Source organism: Hylaeus anthracinus, unplaced genomic scaffold, assembly GCF_026225885.1.
Source record: "Hylaeus anthracinus isolate JK02 unplaced genomic scaffold, UHH_iyHylAnth1.0_haploid 11985, whole genome shotgun sequence".
Lineage (NCBI taxonomy): Eukaryota > Metazoa > Arthropoda > Insecta > Hymenoptera > Colletidae > Hylaeus > Hylaeus anthracinus.
This window is the reverse complement of record NW_026534333.1, coordinates 12,109,115-12,127,985: the sequence shown is the minus strand read 5'-3', so window position 1 is coordinate 12,127,985 and position 18,871 is coordinate 12,109,115. Positions and strand designations below refer to the sequence as shown.

The window sequence follows — 18,871 nt, the reverse complement described above, 5'->3', positions numbered from 1 at the left end:
TCCTAGAATGCTGTACAGTTCATGCTTCATGCGATGGAGACGATGGACTCTAGTAACAAAACTAGAGACCGTCTAATTACCAGAGATGGGCAAAACCCTAGGCTTTGAATAAATCTGAAGTTTGCCGATGCGTTTGTTTCGTTTCTTTCTCTGAAAAATGTTCAAAAAAGGAAACGAGACAAACATATCGGCCAACTTCAGAATTATTCGAAGCCTAGGGTTTTGCCCATCACTGCTAATTACAGTCGCGAAATAACATCAATCAAGAAAATAAAGTAATTCAAGGAAGAACATTTTTAAAATATATGTTATATTTATCGTATATACCTAGACACAATAGACTAACGATATTCTGTCACAAATCACATAGTTTATTATCAGAGTTAGACTCAATAAGACTTTGTCTCTCATTTTGGATTTATAACTATATTGTTTTTTCTTTTGCACGTAAGTCTTATCTATGTTATTACTATTGTTACTTTGTATATTTAGTAATTTTAAATGAACCCAGACAGACGACCGTGACCTATAATAAAATGCCATCTTTTCTTTTTTTGTCACTAGCCGCATTGTCCACCAATTATGAGCCCTATGTAGTATCAGTACCAATCACAATTAGGATAGGAGTACGCGCTGTCTGAAAAATGTTTATTGCGTAGGCCTGATTGTGTTTGACATTCGTTTCACATTGTATATGAAGTGTATATGTTTTCCAATTTATTTAAATGCTACATACAATGTGTATACAACGGATTTTTATATTTTTCTTGTGACAATTGATGTAAATAGAAATACTTTGCCAATACTAAGATAAGAATTTAAAAAAGGGCATTATAAAGGTATTTTAGAGAAACAATTTATATTTAACCTCAAAATATAATGGACACTCATTCATCAACATATAATAGAAACACTATAAAATAATAGAAATAAAATCTTTGTTTTGTAAAATAGATTTAATTAAATTTTCAGAGTTGATTTGATCACTGTCAAAATGCGGAGTCGAAGTAATTCTGGAGTTCGTTTGGATTATTACCAACGAATTGTGCACAAGATTATTATGAATCATCAGAATGCAGTTACAGGTCTTTTCCCTGCAAGTCCTGAGAATGATCATGCGTGGGTTCGTGACAATGTATACTGTATTCTTGCTGTATGGGGCTTATCAATGGCATATAAAAAGATAGCTGATGCGGACGAAGATAGAGCAAAAACGTATGAACTTGAACAAAGCTGCGTGAAATTAATGAGAGGTCTACTAATGGCAATGATGCAACAAAAAGAAAAAGTTGAAAAATTTAAATCCACTCAGAATCCACATGATTCTTTACATGCCAAATATAGTTCTGTTAATGGGCAAACTGTTGTGGGTGATGCAGAATGGGGTCACCTCCAAATAGATGCCATTTCTCTTTATTTGTTAGTTCTAGCACAAATGACAGCATCTGGTTTACAAATTGTTTTTAATTTAGATGAGGTACATATATATTATTTATTATATATAGTACAATTCTCAATGCAATATTTATAAACTCTTATAATATATCTTTAGGTTGCATTTATTCAAAATTTAGTATTCTATATTGAGTCAGCCTATTGCACTCCCGATTATGGAATTTGGGAAAGAGGTGATAAAACAAATCATGGTTTACCAGAATTAAATGCTAGCAGTATTGGAATGGCTAAAGCAGCAATGGAAGCTATGAATGAATTAGACCTGTTTGGTGCACGGGGTGGTCCTACCTCTGTAATTCATGTATTAGCAGATGAAGCACAAAAATGTCAAGCAGTTTTACAGTCTATGTTACCACGCGAATCAAACTCAAAAGAATTAGACAGTGGATTATTAGCTGTTATAAGTTTCCCAGCATTCGCTGTTGACGAACCTAATCTTATTCAGTTAACAAGGGATACTATTACTAAAAAACTACAAGGTCGTTATGGATGTAAACGATTTTTAAGAGATGGATATAAAACACCTAAGGAGGATCCCAACAGGTAAAAATATAACAAAATTTATTTTCAGATGCAATATCAGTATTTATTTATATGTTTACTATGTTAATAATAGACTCTATTACGAACCATGGGAATTACGTATGTTCGAAAATATAGAATGTGAATGGCCCTTGTTTTTTTGTTATTTAATTGTGGACTATTGTTTCCAAGACAATAAAGAAATAGTACTAGAATATACAAAACAATTGGAAGAAATAATGCTCAAATCAGATGATGGAGTAAAATTGGTGCCTGAATTATATTCTGTAGAACCTGCAAGTGTATCTGCAGAGTATGCTGAACCAGGTAGTCAAAATCGAATTGCATTAGGTAGATGTCCATTTATGTGGGCTCAATCTCTGTACATATTAGGGAAACTATTACAAGAAGTGAGTATGCAAATATAAAGGAAACACAAATAGAAAATGAGATTGTTTATATATTTTTGAATATTAGGGTTTCCTTGCTGTGGGAGAATTGGATCCATTGAACAGACGTTTATGTAGTGAGAAAAAACCAGATGTTGTAGTACAGGTTGTTATACTAGCAGAAGATGCAGAAATAAGAGAAAAAATAGCTCAACATGATATACATGTACAAACAATTGCAGAAGCTGCTCCAATAGAAGTACAGCCAGCAAAAGTACTTAGTCACTTGTATACTTACTTAGGTACATATGAATGATGAAACCTGTATAATTCTTTAATCAGTAACTTTCTGTCTCATTTTGTAATTTAAAATGTTTTTTCTTGTTTCAGGACGAAACAAAAAATTAGGTTTATCTGGACGTAAATCAAGGGACGTAGGAATTTTAAGCACCAGTAAATTATATTCCTTGAATGATAAAATATTTGCATTCACTCCACAGGTAAGTATTCTGATACTCATAGAACCGTCTGCTCTTCTACACTTTTATTTCTTTTCTTATGTTGCCTCTTGTTCTTGCATCAAACATTAGTTGACCGACATGACCCGCTTCTACATCGCATCGGACTATGAACTCATGATTGACATATTCAAAGGCGAAATTAATTTCTTGAAGTCTAGCTGGCAGAACATGTTAGGCCGTCCTCTTGTGGTCATGCCCCTCAAGAACATTCATCTAGGTACAGTAATTTAGTATTTAAAAACCATAATTTCCATTTGTGTTACCTTTTCTTGATTGCTTGAGAAATTACAACACGATAATTTTAATATTATTTGCTTTATAGTAACAGAAATAAAGTATATGGTTTTTAAACATTGATGTTTCATTTTTGGAATTTCATTTCTTACTGAGATTATATAAATATATATACACTATCCAAAAAACATCTAACATGTCTGCCTGCATGCATGCATTTGTTTTTGTTATAAATTTTTGCTTAATGGTTATAAAGGGTCTTAATGTAATTCGATTAGCTGAAACTAGGATTTCACTAGCTGTTCATTTTCATCGCGTAATACTTGAAAGTTAATGTTATGATATTCGTCATGAGCAAAATCCATTCAAAGAATTTCGATGGAGACAAATCAGTTAGAAAGAAAAAAATTTTGAAGAAAGACCGTTTTCTCTTCAGCATATAATCTAAAAAGACAGCTTATGTGTTTGGTGGTGTGCGTATTTGTTGCATGTCTTAGACCTTTGACGCGGAGGAGTACTACACAACAAATGATGCAGCCCTCCTTGCCAACACTTTTACAACCAACTTGGCCTTCCTCACCATCAACTGGAAGCAAATGCTGGGCAGGCCAACTATAACACTTGTTGCTACTCATAATCATCTAGGTATGCCACCGGCAGCATTTAGATCATCATTTAGAACGAAATTTTATTGGAAAATACTAAAAAGTAGAATAGATATTTCCCAAAAGTAGTAAATCCTAAATATAACATAGAAAACATTGCTGTATTTGTTCTTATAATAATGGAAAATTAATTTGTTTTCGAATTGAACACATGTAATTATTATTTTAGATCAAGGAAAAATACCATTGGCTATGATAACGACCATGAAAAAATTAAAAAGTGGTTATATTAATGGCACGCGAGTTTCATTGGGAAATTTGAATGATTTCTTAAGTACTTCCTGCATTACAAACTTGAGTTTCTTAGGAAGTTCTGAAGATGGTAGACCAGACAAACTAAACCCTCAGGTAAATTAAGTTTATGTTATAAAATAGTAATATATATGCTAAGATGTATATGTATATACAAGATATATTGTATATAATTTCAAATTATTGCTGTTCATTAGTAATTGGATATAATCACAGATTTTATACATACACATAAATACCTATATTCTACTGTATTTTTCTTTGGATTTAATAAGGTTCAGCAATATCTAGAGGAACATCTAATGCGTGCATTTCCGCATCGTACTGGCCTTCTTAACAGGCCAGTAATTCGATCTGGAAAAAATTTGAAACGTAGGATGTCTGTAAAAGGTGCTATAAAGAAAACAAGGTCAATTGCTGTAGAACGTGAGTTACATTTGTTTTACATAATTATATCAGAAACCATTTAAATCCCTAATACTTTAACTGCAAGTTACTTAAATTTTCATGTGGCATATTCATATAGCCATAGTTCCTACCATCCTCAAAGAATGTAAGTGTACTAACAAATGATAACTAATTTCCAAATTATGGTAATTAATATGTAACAAAAACAATTAACATATATTTAAAAAAATAACAATATACATTATTTTACATGCGGTGCAACTTTAAATAAACTGAAGAATTAAATAATTTGATGATTTATCAAATATAATTTTTGACAAATGAATTTGTAGCTGAAATTCTTGGGATGGCAGGAGAGGAGCGAAGACCATCCACTATTTTAAACACAAATCCATTTATTGAAGTCACAGATACAACGTTAAGTCCTAATTCTACGCAGCCGGTTCCTGTTGATCGCACACCATCCCCCACAGATGATATACTGTCTTGGACAAATTGTTCAAAGCTACATAGACATAGAGGTATGGAAACTCAATATGCAGACACTGAAGTTGAAGAATTATTGTCTATGCTTAGAGAAACCGAAAGTTTGGAAGAACAAGGAGACATTCTGCAATATCTCGTAAGTTATAAGAATCATATAAGAATGTATGGACTATTTCTAGTAGAATGCTGGACAAAATGTAATTAAATTACATCTGCTCAATACTGTAAACAAATTACTACATATTATCAAAAACACTATATATGCAATATATTACGTCCTATACTTAAAAGAATTATTAACTTAAATGTTTAGGTTGATTCACAAGGTCTTTATTTTAATACTGGCATGCTAGAAGAGGAGCATCCAGTTCTCATTAAAGATTTGTTGAAAGACCTTTATGAAAAAGCTTGTCAACAAAAAATGTGGGGAATTGTACGTCACACAGCTGGCATGTTAGGCAAACGTGTTGAAGATTTAGCGAAAGCTGTTACCGATTTGTTAGTTCGTCAGAAACAAGTTACAGTTGGAATGCCACCCGCTAACGAGCATACAATTGTTGCACCTTTACCCGAAAACGAATTACGAGTACTGATTCATCAAGCGTATGGAGACGACGAATCTACTGCTATGTTAACGCAAGAATTACTTGTTTATTTAGCAATGTTTATTAGAACAGAACCGCAATTATTTCACGAGATGCTTAGACTCCGAATAGGTTTAATTATTCAAGTAATGGCTACTGAATTATCAAGAACTTTAATATGCACTGGAGAAGAAGCATCTGAACATTTGTTAAATTTATCGCCATTCGAAATGAAGAATCTTTTACATCACATCATGAGTGGAAAAGAGTTTGCGATTAGTAGTGGTATGGTTTTCATATTTAGTACGAATTACATTATTTAATTCAGTATAGTTGGAACTACATCATTTAGTAAAATATAAATTCAGTTTATATGTCTAAATATAAGAATAATTTATTTTTATTTTTAGTTGGTCGAGGTAATTTCTCTGTTATCAGTTGTAAATCAAGTAGAGTCAGTAAGGTAATGTACTTGTCAATAAAACAATTTCTATTATTTTTTTATTTCTCGCTTTACAATCATTTCATTTTGTTTAGAAATCACAAATTGGCGGTTTCTTAAGCCCCGATCAAAATGATAGCAGCGAATCAGAACCAGACCGACAAGGTCAATGGTTACGACGACGAAGATTGGATGGTGCATTAAATAGAGTGCCGCGAGACTTTTATCCCCGAGTATGGCAAGTACTTGAACGGGTAAGTATAACACTTTTTTTTACACTCATGTACAGCATATTTTTCATTTGATTAAACACTTAATTTTTAATAGTGTCAAGGTCTGGCAATTGAAGGTAGAGTATTACCTCAAAACCTTACACAAGAAATGACACCCGGAGAATTAAAGTTTGCTTTAGCAGTAGAAACTGTTTTAAATACTATACCACAACCAGAATATCGTCAACTAGTAGTTGAAGCTTTAATGGTACTAACTTTAGTAACTGAATATAATGTCGTCGCTTCCTTGGGTGGACTTATTACTGTTGAACAATTAGTTCACAAGGCTAACGCTATCTTTTTAGATGATCAGGTATTTTTCTATTTTTCTAATAAAATATTAACAAGATATATTCACTAACTATATTTAAAATAACCAGATGAAAGTTGACGGTGATGCTACCTTATGCTGTGCCAAACCCAAAGAGCAACGGGAAACAACTGCAATGGGAAATCTTCTTTGCGGTGGAGCAGCATATGTTTGTCAACATTTTTATGATAGTGCTCCAAGTGGTAGTTTTGGAACAATGACATATATTACACGGGCCATAGCATCATCATTAAATTGTTTACCAAAGGATGGTGATATGGAGTGTACCATATCATAGTTATTTATTTCTTAGAACAAAGAAATTGTAGTCAATTATATCTACGAATCTTATAAATCGTTGAAGCGTTCATAATTATCTAATTTTTGTGTGAAGTATATGTGGCACATGTCCAATATATTTATGCTACTGTCAAATCTAGAATTTCGTATTAAAAATTGTATGTAACATGATAAATGTTTTGAAAACTTTAATTTTGTATGCCGAAGTTACCAGCCTTCGTAATGTGTTAAATATAAGAGAAATGAACAATTATTCTGTATTAAATTTAATTCTCTTATTTTTTTTTATTTATGATAAATAACCACAATACATATATATTTTTATTCAGTTTTTGAACTCTTCGTAAATGGATTCAATTTTGACATCCAAGATGAATGCCTGAAAAAATAATTTCCAATTATGCTTTTCTTGCAAACTTATAAAGTTTTAAATAAAACATGATTTAATATTTACCCTTCTGGTGATGAAACATCTACATCTTCTGTTTCTTTAATTTTATTCTCTTTAAGTTTTGCAATTAACTCCGACCTATATGTAAATTTCAATGGCTGCACTTTATTTAATTCTTCCTTTAATTTTTTCCATTTTTGACAAGCTTCCTTATATGGTAAACCATACCATTCAATTTCTTCTCGTGTGTACTGAAAATACATACATAATGATTATATTTTATTAATTATTTATATTTTAATTTTATACACATATTAAAGAATGGTATTCTACCGCTGTTATATACTCCTTGTATTTGGCATAAACTTCCTCCTTTTTAACAGGATCAGTTGGATATAAAGTTTTATCTGCTAATGCTATAAGTATTTGGCGTTTTATCTTTAATGCAAGTTCAGATCTCAAATCACAGGCAGGAGTCTATAATAAATAATAAATTTGTAACATTGATATATAATATTTAAAATATTTTATAATGAATGTATGTACCTTTAATAAGTAATGATCAAAACCATAATGTTCATGAATTAAACGAATAGTTCTATTGGTAATAACAACACTCATGTATGTATCTAAAACTTCACTATACACTACAGACTTTTTAAGTACAGGAAACCAGAAATGAGGAACCCTACATCGACGTGGATGTTTCTTTACATAACCACGTATGACAGCTTCACCACCCCATATTCCATCATTTAGTTCTTTAGGGTATGTCAAGGGTATTGGTACATTTTGAACTCGATGCCTACAAGTTAATAGAATTTATTTTTAAATCAATAAAAATAACTTATCTAGATTCTTTAACCTTTTAAGCAATACAAAAATAATTCTGAGAATATGTACATAACACCATTAATTAACAGTAAATAAATATGCAAGGGAAAGAAGTAAATACCAATCAAAAGTATTTCTAGATAAGCAAAATAGATTAGCTACTTACACAACTTCTGTTTCCTCGTCTCTAAAATATTTCCCTTCTTGTTTAACATAATGAACAGCAGTTGGTTCTTGCAATTTCCATTCTTTCCAAAACTTTTTATACTCTTCTGGCAATTCTGCACCAATTCCTTTCGACCATCGCGTTATTCTTGGCATGTAATATAAACGCTGAAATTTTCATTTTCATAAATTCTCTTTCAATAGCTTTTCATTATGTATCGAAATAGCTGTATGCGTATAATTATAGCTAAAATAATTACAAAATTTCTACAAAGCATATTATTTTATATTAAATTTAGTTATGTATTACGCGAATACAGATAGGAATATAATGTTATTCCTTTTAGGTTAGCTTTTACAAGAATGAATTCCTAATGTGAAGCATTACCTGACCAAACTGTTTCACTGACATTTTTTTTGTAGATTTCTGAATTATTAGTGAAAATTATATAAAATAATTCTTTTCACACGTCAAATTTAATCTCCTCTGTACGCATTTATGCGTACTTCGGTTTAAGATTTTTGTTTCAACGTGAAGATAACACCAGATAATTCTGCTTTGATTAACCAACATCCACATCTATATATTCATATATACATCCGCAGACATCACCTAACCTCAATGTTGGTAATAAATATTGAAACGTTATTTTCTTTTGTAACGGCAAATATGTACATTCATTATTGGTAGTATTTTTATCAAATTTAAGTTACGTAGTTCTTAAATAAAACGTCAGCAACAAATTACTTCAAGCAAGTAACATTCGTGATTAAATAATATTTACCAGTAGTAAGGAGAATTTGTAACTGAAGTATAATTTTGAGAATAATATTTATAACAGAGAAAAATAAAAATATAATTTATTTCATACGAACATTATTTGTTTAATGACTTTCTTAAGTTTAGACATTGACAGACATCAGTTATTAGTACATTATGAAAATAAGTAAAATTATTTCTCATATATTATATACTCAAAATTATAATCTTTGCCAAATACATGCATCAACACTTGAAAGGTCAGTGTTACTTACTCATTTCTTATTATTAATATGTAATCAGTATTATTACATAGAGTATTTTTCTAGTTAAAAGTATTTTACAATAAGAACTAAAACATTAATTTTTCATTTAAACAATGTTTTCTTTTTTAGGAGATGTTTGCATTTTTCAAAGAAATATTATTCTACAAAGTTGGAAGTAGATAAGGAATATGATATACAAAAAGAAAATATTCGTAACTTTAGTATTATAGCACATGTTGATCATGGTAAAAGTACTCTTGCTGATAGGCTTTTGGAATTAACAGGTGCAATAAAAGCAAACTCTGGAAAACAAATACTAGATAATTTACAAGTTGAAAAGGAACGTGGGATTACAGTTAAGGCTCAAACGGCTTCTCTCAATTATATGTATAAAGGAACTAAGTATCTCCTTAATTTAATAGATACACCTGGTCATGTAGACTTCTCAGCTGAAGTTCATCGCTCTTTAGCTCCATGTCAAGGAGTACTGTTAGTAATTGATGCAAATGATGGTGTACAAGCACAAACTGTAGCTAATTACTATTTAGCTACTAAATGGAAATTGATTATAATACCAGTGATTAATAAAATAGATTTGTCAAATGCCCATCCTGATAGAGTAGCAAAGCAATTAAATGCATTATTTGATATAAAGGAAAATGATATTTTGAAAATATCTGCTAAATTTGGCACCGGAGTGGATAAAGTTCTGAGTACTATTGTTGAAAGAATTCCACCACCCGATGTATCTAAAGACAAACCATTTAGAGCTTTGACAGTTGATAGTTGGTATGACAAGTACAAAGGGGCTATTTCCTTGATATATGTTAAAGGAGGATCTTTATCGGTATCAGACCACATCACATCAACTTATACTAAAAAATCTTACGAAGTTAGAACTCTTTCATTATTAAGACCAAACGAAGAATATGTAAATAAAATGTAAGTGTATTTCTTACCTTTTTTATAATTTTATAGAAAATATTACAAAATTGAGAAATGTATAGTCTATGAAAAATAAGAAAATATAAATGTTGTTTAATTAAACATATTAGATTTGCAGGTCAAATAGGATGTGTTGCATGTAATATGAGATCTTCCAAAGAAGCATACATTGGCGATACATTGTATTTAAAGAATCATGTTGTTGAACCTCTATTAGGATTTAAACCACCAAAACCAATGGTCTTTTCAGGAGTTTATCCAATCGATCAATCACAATTTAGTGCCATGAAAGCTGCCATTGAAAGATTGACATTAAATGATAGCGGTGTTTCTGTTGCTATGGATTCTAGGTACATATTATAGTATCTTTAAAAGTATAATAAAGTAAATAATAAAGTCTAAAATATCCAAAGAATTTCATAATTGATTTATGTAATTCTTCCAGCATATATGGTTAGACAGATTCTATCAAATAAACAATTACATAGTTTCATATAAATCTAATTTATTCAATTACACTTGTATATTACTCTATTTTAGTGCAGCTCTTGGACAAGGTTGGAGAATTGGATATCTGGGGTTACTGCATATGGAAGTATTCATGCAGCGTTTGGAGCAAGAACATGGTGCACAACCAATTGTTACAGTACCTAGTGTTACATATAAAGCAAAAATTTTTGGCGCCAAAAGTATTAAAAAATATGGTGGTGACGTGATCACTTTCAACAATCCTACACTTTTTCCTGATAAACAAATTGTAACAGAGTTCTATGAACCCATAGTACTAGGAACCATTATAACACCAGGTACATTTAATAATTAAGTCTAAAGTTACACAGGTATACTTAGTGAGATAGTAAGTAATTACTTTTATTTATATGACCAGATGAATATATGGGTGCAGTAATATCTTTATGCATTGAGAAGCGAGGAATAGAACAATTAACAAAAGATATTGGTAATAATAGAGTAATGCTTCAATTTCTATTACCATTGAATGAAATTATTGTTGACTTCCATGATGCACTAAAAAGTGTAACCTCGGGATATGCCAGTTTTGATTATGAGGAACATGGTTACGAAGTTTCAAGTATAGTAAAGGTAATTATTATTGTATGAACATCTTATATAATTATTTTTAATGTGTATTCATTTCTGTGTTATAGTTAAATATCGCTTTAAATGGTATCATAGTAGAAGAATTGAGTTGTATTGCACACATCAGTAAAGTTACTGCAGTAGCCAAACGAATATGCGAAAGATTAGCAGAAGTTATACCTCGTCAAATGTTTGAAATAGCGATTCAAGGTATGGTTAATGGAAAAATCGTTGCAAGAGAAACGTTAAAAGCATTTAAAAAAGATGTAACTGCAAAATTGGTAAGAATTCTTTGTTGTAATTTACTTAATTTTTACCATAATTTTATTACCATGTTTTTATTTTAGTATGGAGGCGATGTTACTAGAAGAATGAAACTGTTAGCAAAACAGTCCGCGGGAAAGAAAGAAATGAAAATGGTTGGAAAAATTTCTTTGCCACGGGATACATTTATAAAAGTTCTTAAGAGATAGTTAAAACAAATTATTGAAACATGTATCATTTAATATAATTATAGGCATTTCAATTTAAGATTAGTAAATTATAAGATCAAAACATTTTAATATAACTCGTAATTTTCTGTTTTGTCAAATAAAACTGCCTTCATAAGAAAGTTTGCTAATAATTAATAAATTATTTCATTAATTCAGACCTTGGCTGTGTATACCCATTAGGCAGAGCACTATTAATGCCTATTAGTGAGCAATTAGTAGTCATTTGGCCTAATTTTCTGACTTGACTATCTGACTCTAATATGAAAATACTATGTAAAATTACTCCATGACCTGTGACCTATACCTGTCTTTGTTGTCAACGGGTCGCGCATGCGTTATTCGTGACTTTATTTGATAGAGGTTAGGTTTGTTACACGTGTGATTCCGAATTTCATTATAAACAAGTTCTAAATCCATTTTCCTATATTTTTATTACTAGTATCTAAAGTCACCCTGCCTATTGTATATTTTAAATGATAATAAGTTTACTACTGCACAACGGAATAATATTATCTGAATATTATCAATGTAATTAACTCATATATAGAATATCTGATAGTTGTAATTGATTGTACCTGTACAAATGAGTAAACGAAAATTGGAAGAAAAAAGTGATGATTCTACTATGGAGGTAGTAGAAACCAAACGAGTCTTATCACGCTTTAAATCTGATACTGGTGAAGTATTACCAGGTGGTTTGTTGGATTTACCTACGAATGTTACTGTTGACAAGTTACAAGCTATTTGTAATGCACTTTTACAAAATGACGAACCAGTACCCTTTGCATTTTATGTAAATGATGTCGAGGTTACAGACAGTTTGGATAAAAATATTGGTGATAGCTTTTGTACTAGTGAAAATGTAATTGAAATTGTATATCAACCGTTAGCAATTTTTAAAGTTAGAGCAGTTACTCGATGTACTGGATCCTTGGAAGGTATGTTTGGACTATTCAGAACATAATTAAAAATTCAACCTTTACCTTTACCTTTGTTTAATAAGTTTATAAATTAATATATAGGTCATAAAGAAGCTGTAGTATCAGTTGCATTTTCGCCAGATGGAACATGTTTAGCTAGTGGTTCTGGAGACACGACAGTTAGATTTTGGGATATTTATACACAAACACCACATTTTACATGCGAAGGTCACAAACATTGGGTTTTATGCATATCGTGGTCTCCATGTGGAAGCAAGCTTGCATCTGCATGTAAAAATGGAACAATTCTATTATGGAATCATAAAACAGGCAAACAAATAGGTAAAAATTATTAAAAATTCATTACTGATAAAAGTATTAAGAAAACAACAGAAATAAAATATTGATAAATGGCTCTGTAATATTCGAACACTGAAATACTAATCTATTTACTTTTATTGAACATACATTTAATTTGCATACATCTTCAGGAAAAGCTATGTCAGGACATAAAATGTGGGTGACCTCCTTATCCTGGGAACCATATCACAAAAATCCAGAATGTCAATATTTAGTTAGTGCTTCCAAAGATTCTGATATAAGAGTATGGGACACAAAACATTCGAAAACTATTCGCGTTTTATCAGGTCATACAAAAAGCGTAACATGCGTTAAATGGGGAGGAAATGGTCTTATCTATTCAGCATCTCAGGATAGGACTATCAAAGTGTGGAGAGCTGAGGATGTAAGTTTTCACACAAACTATGGGCTGTAATTTTATATTATTAAATGTTTAATCAAAAGTAATATATTCAGGGAATCTTATGTAGGACCTTGGATGGACATGCACATTGGGTGAACACATTAGCATTAAACGTGGACTACATACTTAGGACTGGTCCTTTCCAACTTGAAAAAAATGCAAGTGAAACTGAAAATCTGTTAGAATGTGCAAAAATGAGGTATGAATCTGTTGGTGAGGAAATACTCGTTTCTGGTTCCGATGATTTTACATTATTCCTTTGGAAACCAGGAAAGGAAAAAAGGCCAATTGGTATTATCTATTACTATAGAAACATAATCATTGTAAAACAGAAATATTCAATCATGCATAGATTCTAATTTACACTTTAGCGAGAATGACTGGTCATCAACAACTAATTAATGACGTTAAATTCTCACCCGATGGGCGCATGATTGCATCGGCTTCGTTTGACAAGTCCATCAAACTGTGGGAGTCGAATACAGGAAAATACATAGCTTCTTTAAGAGGTCATGTACAAGCTGTATATTCAATTTCATGGAGTGCTGATTCTCGCCTACTTGTTAGTGGCAGTGCAGATTCCACTTTGAAAGGCAAGTAAATTCTATCAATAAATAGTTTACCTATAAATAATTATAGTAGTAGAAATATTTAGAATACATTAGAAATTTAATCCTTGTTAATGCTTGAACACAGTTTTTATCATACAATCTATAACATTACAAATGTAATGACATTATACTGTTATTTCAGTATGGAGTATAAAGACAAAAAAGCTTTGTCAGGATTTACCTGGCCATGCAGATGAAGTTTATGCTGTCGATTGGGCTCCAGATGGGTTACGTGTCGCATCTGGCGGAAAAGACAAAGTTTTGCGACTTTGGCAAAATTGAAAAATGTATGGAACAATAAATATTTTTACAATGCAATCCTTATCTCGTAACAGATTCTCTATTAAAACTTAAAATTGTTATAAAAATGAATAGAGTAATGGTTGTATAAAATTAATTTATTCCATAGTTTAGAATTTAAATGAAGTAAATACAAAATATAATTTAGTGTTTTGTTCACGCGTTAAACATGTATTTAAGTATACATATAACTATAAATAAATAGCTATATTCTAACCTATGCTAATTTCGAAATTTTCTGAGTCAAACTTTTAGCAAGAATCTAACAATGTTAACAGCGGTTCGCTTGAATCGATAATTAAATACTTAACTATACATTAATTATGCAACAGAAGGAAATCAATATTTATGTATGATTTATTTAATAATTTGTAAGACTAATACATAACCTTACAAAACTAAACAGTGGGAACATATCACCAGAAGGAGACATATACATATATTAATTAAAATTTTGTAATTGTGACGTTATTTCCGTTTGTCGCTGTCATAACAATAACGCATAATAACGTAGAACGACGCAAATTATAAAGTAAGTCAAATATTGGAAGACAAGCGCACACGTAAAGGTATCAGTCACAACATAACCACAAAGTGGAAGTAATGATTTTTGACAATACAACATAACTAATGAAGAAACAATGGATAAAATTTTAACAAATACATTAACAATCTGTCGACGGCTAGTACCTAGATCTTTAGCCACGTGCCAATACCAAATGTAAGCAGACAAAATTAATGAATATAAAATATACATAAAATAAACACACATTCATAGTAATGTTAATATTTATAATATTATCATATTTCAGCATCTTACAAAACTCTGCTAAACATATACACACATATAATACTCATAAGCTAAAACCATGCTTGCTTTCTTCTACAAAACCATTTGGTATTGGTGATATGCAAAAACGTACAATGTTTATACAAACACAAGATACACCAAACCCTAATAGTTTAAAGTTTCTGCCTGGAATTAAAATACTTGAACCAGGCCAAACTAAGGATTTTCCCAATGCCACAGAAGCATATTGTTCACCGTTAGCAAAGATTCTATTCAGAGTTGAAGGCGTAAAATCTGTATTCTTTGGGCCTGATTTTATTACAATTACAAAAGTAGATGAAGATGTTGAATGGAAACTGTTAAAACCAGAAATATTTGCAGTCATTATGGATTTCTTTGCAACTGGTTTGCCTGTGTTGAATGAAGAACGACCTGCAGCAGATACTCGTCAGTATTCTTCTCTTTTTTCATATTTATGTTTTACAAAGTGTAGTATAACTGAACACTTCATACATCATTTATACATTGTTAATTGAAAATTTGATTGGTATATCATACTTTACAATGACAGATTTCATAGATGTTTAAATAAAAAAATACGTATGTACATTTATTTTATAGAAATTAATGAAGACGACGATGAAATAGTGCAAATGATAAAAGAACTGTTAGATACTCGTATACGACCAACAGTTCAAGAAGATGGAGGTGACATTGTGTTTGTGGTATGTACTTGATGCAATTATTATTGTAAAATTGTCACTAAATTAAAAATATTTTGTTGCAATAATTATTATAGGGATTTGAGGAGGGCATAGTGAAGTTGAAAATGCAAGGCTCATGTACAAGTTGTCCCAGTTCTGTCGTGACTTTAAGAAATGGAGTTCAAAATATGATGCAATTTTATATTCCAGAAGTTCTTGGAGTAATACAAGTAGAAGATGAAACCGATCTTGTAGCAAAGAAGGAATTTGAAAAATTTGAAAAAAAGATTGAAAAATCTGAAAGCAATGAGAAAAAGTAGATCTTTTAATTGTAGTTTAGAAATCATGTTAAAGACTTATGTAAATAAATAAATTAAACGTTCATATTTCAAGTCTTTTCTTTTTTTTTTTATTGTTTTACTTTTGTATAAAGTACTTAACGGCTAGATACAGAAACTTGCCATACACGAATTGTGTTATCAGAATATCCAGCAAATAGCGTTTGTCCATCAGTAGACCATGCTAAAGACAGACAATGAGGTGGTTCTGCTTTACTTGTCGCAGATACAACTTCGGGTTTCAATTCCTCTACCATTTCTTTGGTTTCAAGATCCCAAATCTTGATCCATGGTCCAAATGCAGCACAAAGCCAGTAACGATTAGGACTAAAGCAGAGAGCTGTTATTATGTCATTATGGTCAAGTGTATGAAGATGTTTCCCATCATTCAGGTCCCATAACATAGCCTTACAATCCTGTAAATTTTAAAGAAGTAAGGTTTATTAAGGTATTTTAAACAATAAAACTTCTATACTAGCTGAAAAAACTACTTAATACAGTCCTTTTTTGTGGAACATACCTTGCCACCAGAAGCACAAAGGGAACCATCAGGAGACACAGTAACTGTGTTAAGGTATCCTGTATGTCCACTGTGGTTGATTTTTAGCCTGCAGTTTGTCAAGTTCCAAACCTAGAAAATATTTTGCTAATAAATATAAACACAACTAGTTATTATAGCAAACAGTTCACAATTTAGTAATCAGTCCCATATCCGCAAGCACTCATTGATATATCATGTTGTAAAAAAGTATGCATCATATCATATAATTGTAAAATTATTGATATTTTATATAAATAATAATATACCTTGACAAGTCTGTCCCAACCTGCAGAAACTATGATTGGATTTGAATGATTTGGAGAGAAACGTACACAGCTGACCCAGTTTGAATGTCCATCATCTTGGATGGTGTACTTGCACTCTGCCAAAGTATTCCACAACTTAATCGTCTTGTCTCGAGAGCCAGACACGATTTGACGATTGTCCACAGAAAAAGCAACGCTTAAGACATCCTGTTAACATGTACCATAATACAACCAATTAATCAATAAATCCATTCACTGCAAATGAATGCATATACCAGATGTAATCAATACTTACAATACCACAGACTTAATTGCCCACCTCTTCTATTTATTAAAGACAAAAAAAAATATATAAAAAAAAGCTTCAGTATATTTCCCCATCACTCACGTAGTTTTATCTTCTGCCCATGGCATTCAATAAAAAAAATTTAAAAAAAAAAGCTTCCGTTCATCTCATGACGAATGACGACTGAACATCAGAAGAAAAATGTCACACCTTGGTATGGTCTTCGAATCTTCGTGTGGTACGACCTGCGGCTAAGTCCCAAAGACGCAAAGTTTTGTCCCACGAACCAGACAAAGCATAGTTCCCATCGGAGGATAAAACTACATCGCTAATATAGTGAGAGTGACCATATAAGCGTTTTTGAGGAATACCATAATTGGCTTCATCACGTGTTAATTTCCATACTATCAGTGTCTTATCTGCAAGCAAAATTTTGTGCTTTTCACATTGTATGCATACATATACATGTAAAAATAATTCAACTTTTACATTCATTATTGCAACGAACAGTAAAAGAAAGTAATTACTTGAACCGTGATGTTAATACAACTGCCTGTACCAGTGAATTATAAAAACATTTGTTATTTCATATATTAATTTTAATGTAAGTTATTACAAAAATAAATACCAAAGAAACGTAAGTGTTGAATGTAGACGCCTATACTGATGCTACGATTCAATATTTATGTATATATAAGAAAAGAAAATGATTGAAAAGAAAGACTATATGTTACTGAACTTACCACGTGAAGAAGACAATATCATGTCCGGATATTTCGGATTTGTCGCAATTTGAGTGACCCATCCATTATGCCCCCGAAGCGTACCTCTTAGCTGAAGAGTTTCACTCATTTCGTAAACGTTTTAATATATTTTACGTCGCGGATTAAAACGGATCCCGACAAACGGTCCTCATTGAACAAAGCGTTGAACGAAAAGAGAAATATTCCCCTCGTCTTAGGTACGTGCGCGATCATAAATCATATTATAATAGATGCATACCCGAGGCAAAAGAAATTGTTCGTACACTAGTAATGAAAAGCACTAGGCGCGGTCTGATTTCTGATTCGCTGATACATATAATCGCCTCATTCTACCAATCAAAAGTCGTCTACTATTATTTCTGGGTAGTGATCGGCAAAAAATAAAAATTCTTATCTAAATAAAATATTTAAAATGTTAAATAAAATATAATCTCCATTGATATATACCAACTTAACTTCTCAATCGAATAAATACGTTGGTTTTATTCATCGTGTATTATTCAAATAAAATTACCAGAGATGGGCAAAACTCTAGGCTTCGAATAAATTTGAAGTTTGCCGATGTGTTTGTCTCGTTTCTTTCTTTGGAAAATGTTCAAAAGACGAAACGAGACAAACACATCGCCAAACTTCAGATTTATTCGAAGCCTAGGGTTTTGCCCATCTCTGAAAATTACCTATCTTTGCCTGTAGTTACTTTCTTCTTTGTATTATGGTATTTATAATGTAAATTAAGCTTAAGTTACTTCGAGTTGACTTCAGCGACAGTTGCGGAAAAAGTAAGAAACTCCGGGA

At 31.3% G+C, this 18,871-nt stretch overlaps 6 protein-coding genes across 9 annotated transcripts; 4 read left to right on the top strand and 2 right to left on the bottom strand.

Moving 5' to 3' along the window:
• The first annotated feature begins 303 nt into the window (after window positions 1–303).
• LOC128886712 (probable phosphorylase b kinase regulatory subunit alpha) lies at window positions 304–6,982 on the top strand. Of its 4 annotated transcripts, none has more exons than XM_054141848.1 (15): window positions 304–447; window positions 973–1,477; window positions 1,553–1,998; window positions 2,072–2,387; window positions 2,455–2,668; window positions 2,757–2,866; window positions 2,957–3,104; window positions 3,956–4,134; window positions 4,314–4,464; window positions 4,779–5,068; window positions 5,246–5,801; window positions 5,927–5,979; window positions 6,054–6,212; window positions 6,286–6,543; window positions 6,611–6,982. In XM_054141848.1, the coding sequence occupies exons 2-15, from the start codon at window positions 995–997 to the stop codon at window positions 6,836–6,838; spliced, it is 3,591 nt and encodes a 1,196-aa protein (XP_053997823.1). In that variant the 5' UTR covers window positions 304–447; window positions 973–994; the 3' UTR covers window positions 6,839–6,982. The 4 variants fall into 4 exon arrangements, with proteins under 4 accessions (XP_053997823.1, XP_053997821.1, XP_053997824.1 ...); XM_054141846.1 differs by lacking the exons at window positions 304–447; window positions 2,957–3,104 and adding exons at window positions 652–839; window positions 3,619–3,766; XM_054141849.1 differs by lacking the exon at window positions 304–447 and adding an exon at window positions 652–839 and having other exon boundaries at window positions 4,851–5,068.
• A 112-nt stretch (window positions 6,983–7,094) lies between these two features.
• On the bottom strand, window positions 7,095–8,786 carry LOC128886721 (39S ribosomal protein L28, mitochondrial). The gene is made up of 6 exons (XM_054141867.1): window positions 8,619–8,786; window positions 8,232–8,398; window positions 7,778–8,036; window positions 7,565–7,708; window positions 7,295–7,482; window positions 7,095–7,219 (listed from the first exon to the last, which is right to left on the bottom strand). The coding sequence occupies exons 1-6, from the start codon at window positions 8,640–8,642 to the stop codon at window positions 7,162–7,164; spliced, it is 840 nt and encodes a 279-aa protein (XP_053997842.1). The 5' UTR covers window positions 8,643–8,786; the 3' UTR covers window positions 7,095–7,161.
• Window positions 8,787–8,841: 55 nt separating this feature from the next.
• On the top strand, window positions 8,842–11,912 carry LOC128886714 (translation factor GUF1 homolog, mitochondrial). The gene is made up of 7 exons (XM_054141851.1): window positions 8,842–9,250; window positions 9,386–10,198; window positions 10,312–10,551; window positions 10,742–11,007; window positions 11,088–11,302; window positions 11,368–11,580; window positions 11,647–11,912. Exons 1-7 carry the CDS (start codon window positions 9,168–9,170, stop codon window positions 11,770–11,772), a joined length of 1,956 nt encoding a protein of 651 aa, XP_053997826.1. The 5' UTR covers window positions 8,842–9,167; the 3' UTR covers window positions 11,773–11,912.
• Window positions 11,913–12,134: 222 nt separating this feature from the next.
• Window positions 12,135–14,405, top strand: LOC128886715 (notchless protein homolog 1). Its single transcript, XM_054141852.1, has 6 exons — window positions 12,135–12,731; window positions 12,816–13,055; window positions 13,205–13,458; window positions 13,530–13,767; window positions 13,848–14,069; window positions 14,230–14,405. The coding sequence occupies exons 1-6, from the start codon at window positions 12,377–12,379 to the stop codon at window positions 14,367–14,369; spliced, it is 1,449 nt and encodes a 482-aa protein (XP_053997827.1). The 5' UTR covers window positions 12,135–12,376; the 3' UTR covers window positions 14,370–14,405.
• A 449-nt stretch (window positions 14,406–14,854) lies between these two features.
• On the top strand, window positions 14,855–16,273 carry LOC128886722 (NFU1 iron-sulfur cluster scaffold homolog, mitochondrial-like). The gene is made up of 4 exons (XM_054141868.1): window positions 14,855–15,108; window positions 15,200–15,624; window positions 15,799–15,902; window positions 15,977–16,273. The coding sequence occupies exons 1-4, from the start codon at window positions 15,029–15,031 to the stop codon at window positions 16,199–16,201; spliced, it is 834 nt and encodes a 277-aa protein (XP_053997843.1). The 5' UTR covers window positions 14,855–15,028; the 3' UTR covers window positions 16,202–16,273.
• Window positions 16,274–16,276: 3 nt separating this feature from the next.
• LOC128886720 (guanine nucleotide-binding protein subunit beta-like protein) lies at window positions 16,277–18,287 on the bottom strand. Its single transcript, XM_054141866.1, has 5 exons — window positions 18,056–18,287; window positions 17,523–17,731; window positions 17,027–17,233; window positions 16,740–16,850; window positions 16,277–16,635 (listed from the first exon to the last, which is right to left on the bottom strand). The coding sequence occupies exons 1-5, from the start codon at window positions 18,162–18,164 to the stop codon at window positions 16,318–16,320; spliced, it is 954 nt and encodes a 317-aa protein (XP_053997841.1). The 5' UTR covers window positions 18,165–18,287; the 3' UTR covers window positions 16,277–16,317.
• Between the last annotated feature and the right edge of the window lie 584 nt (window positions 18,288–18,871).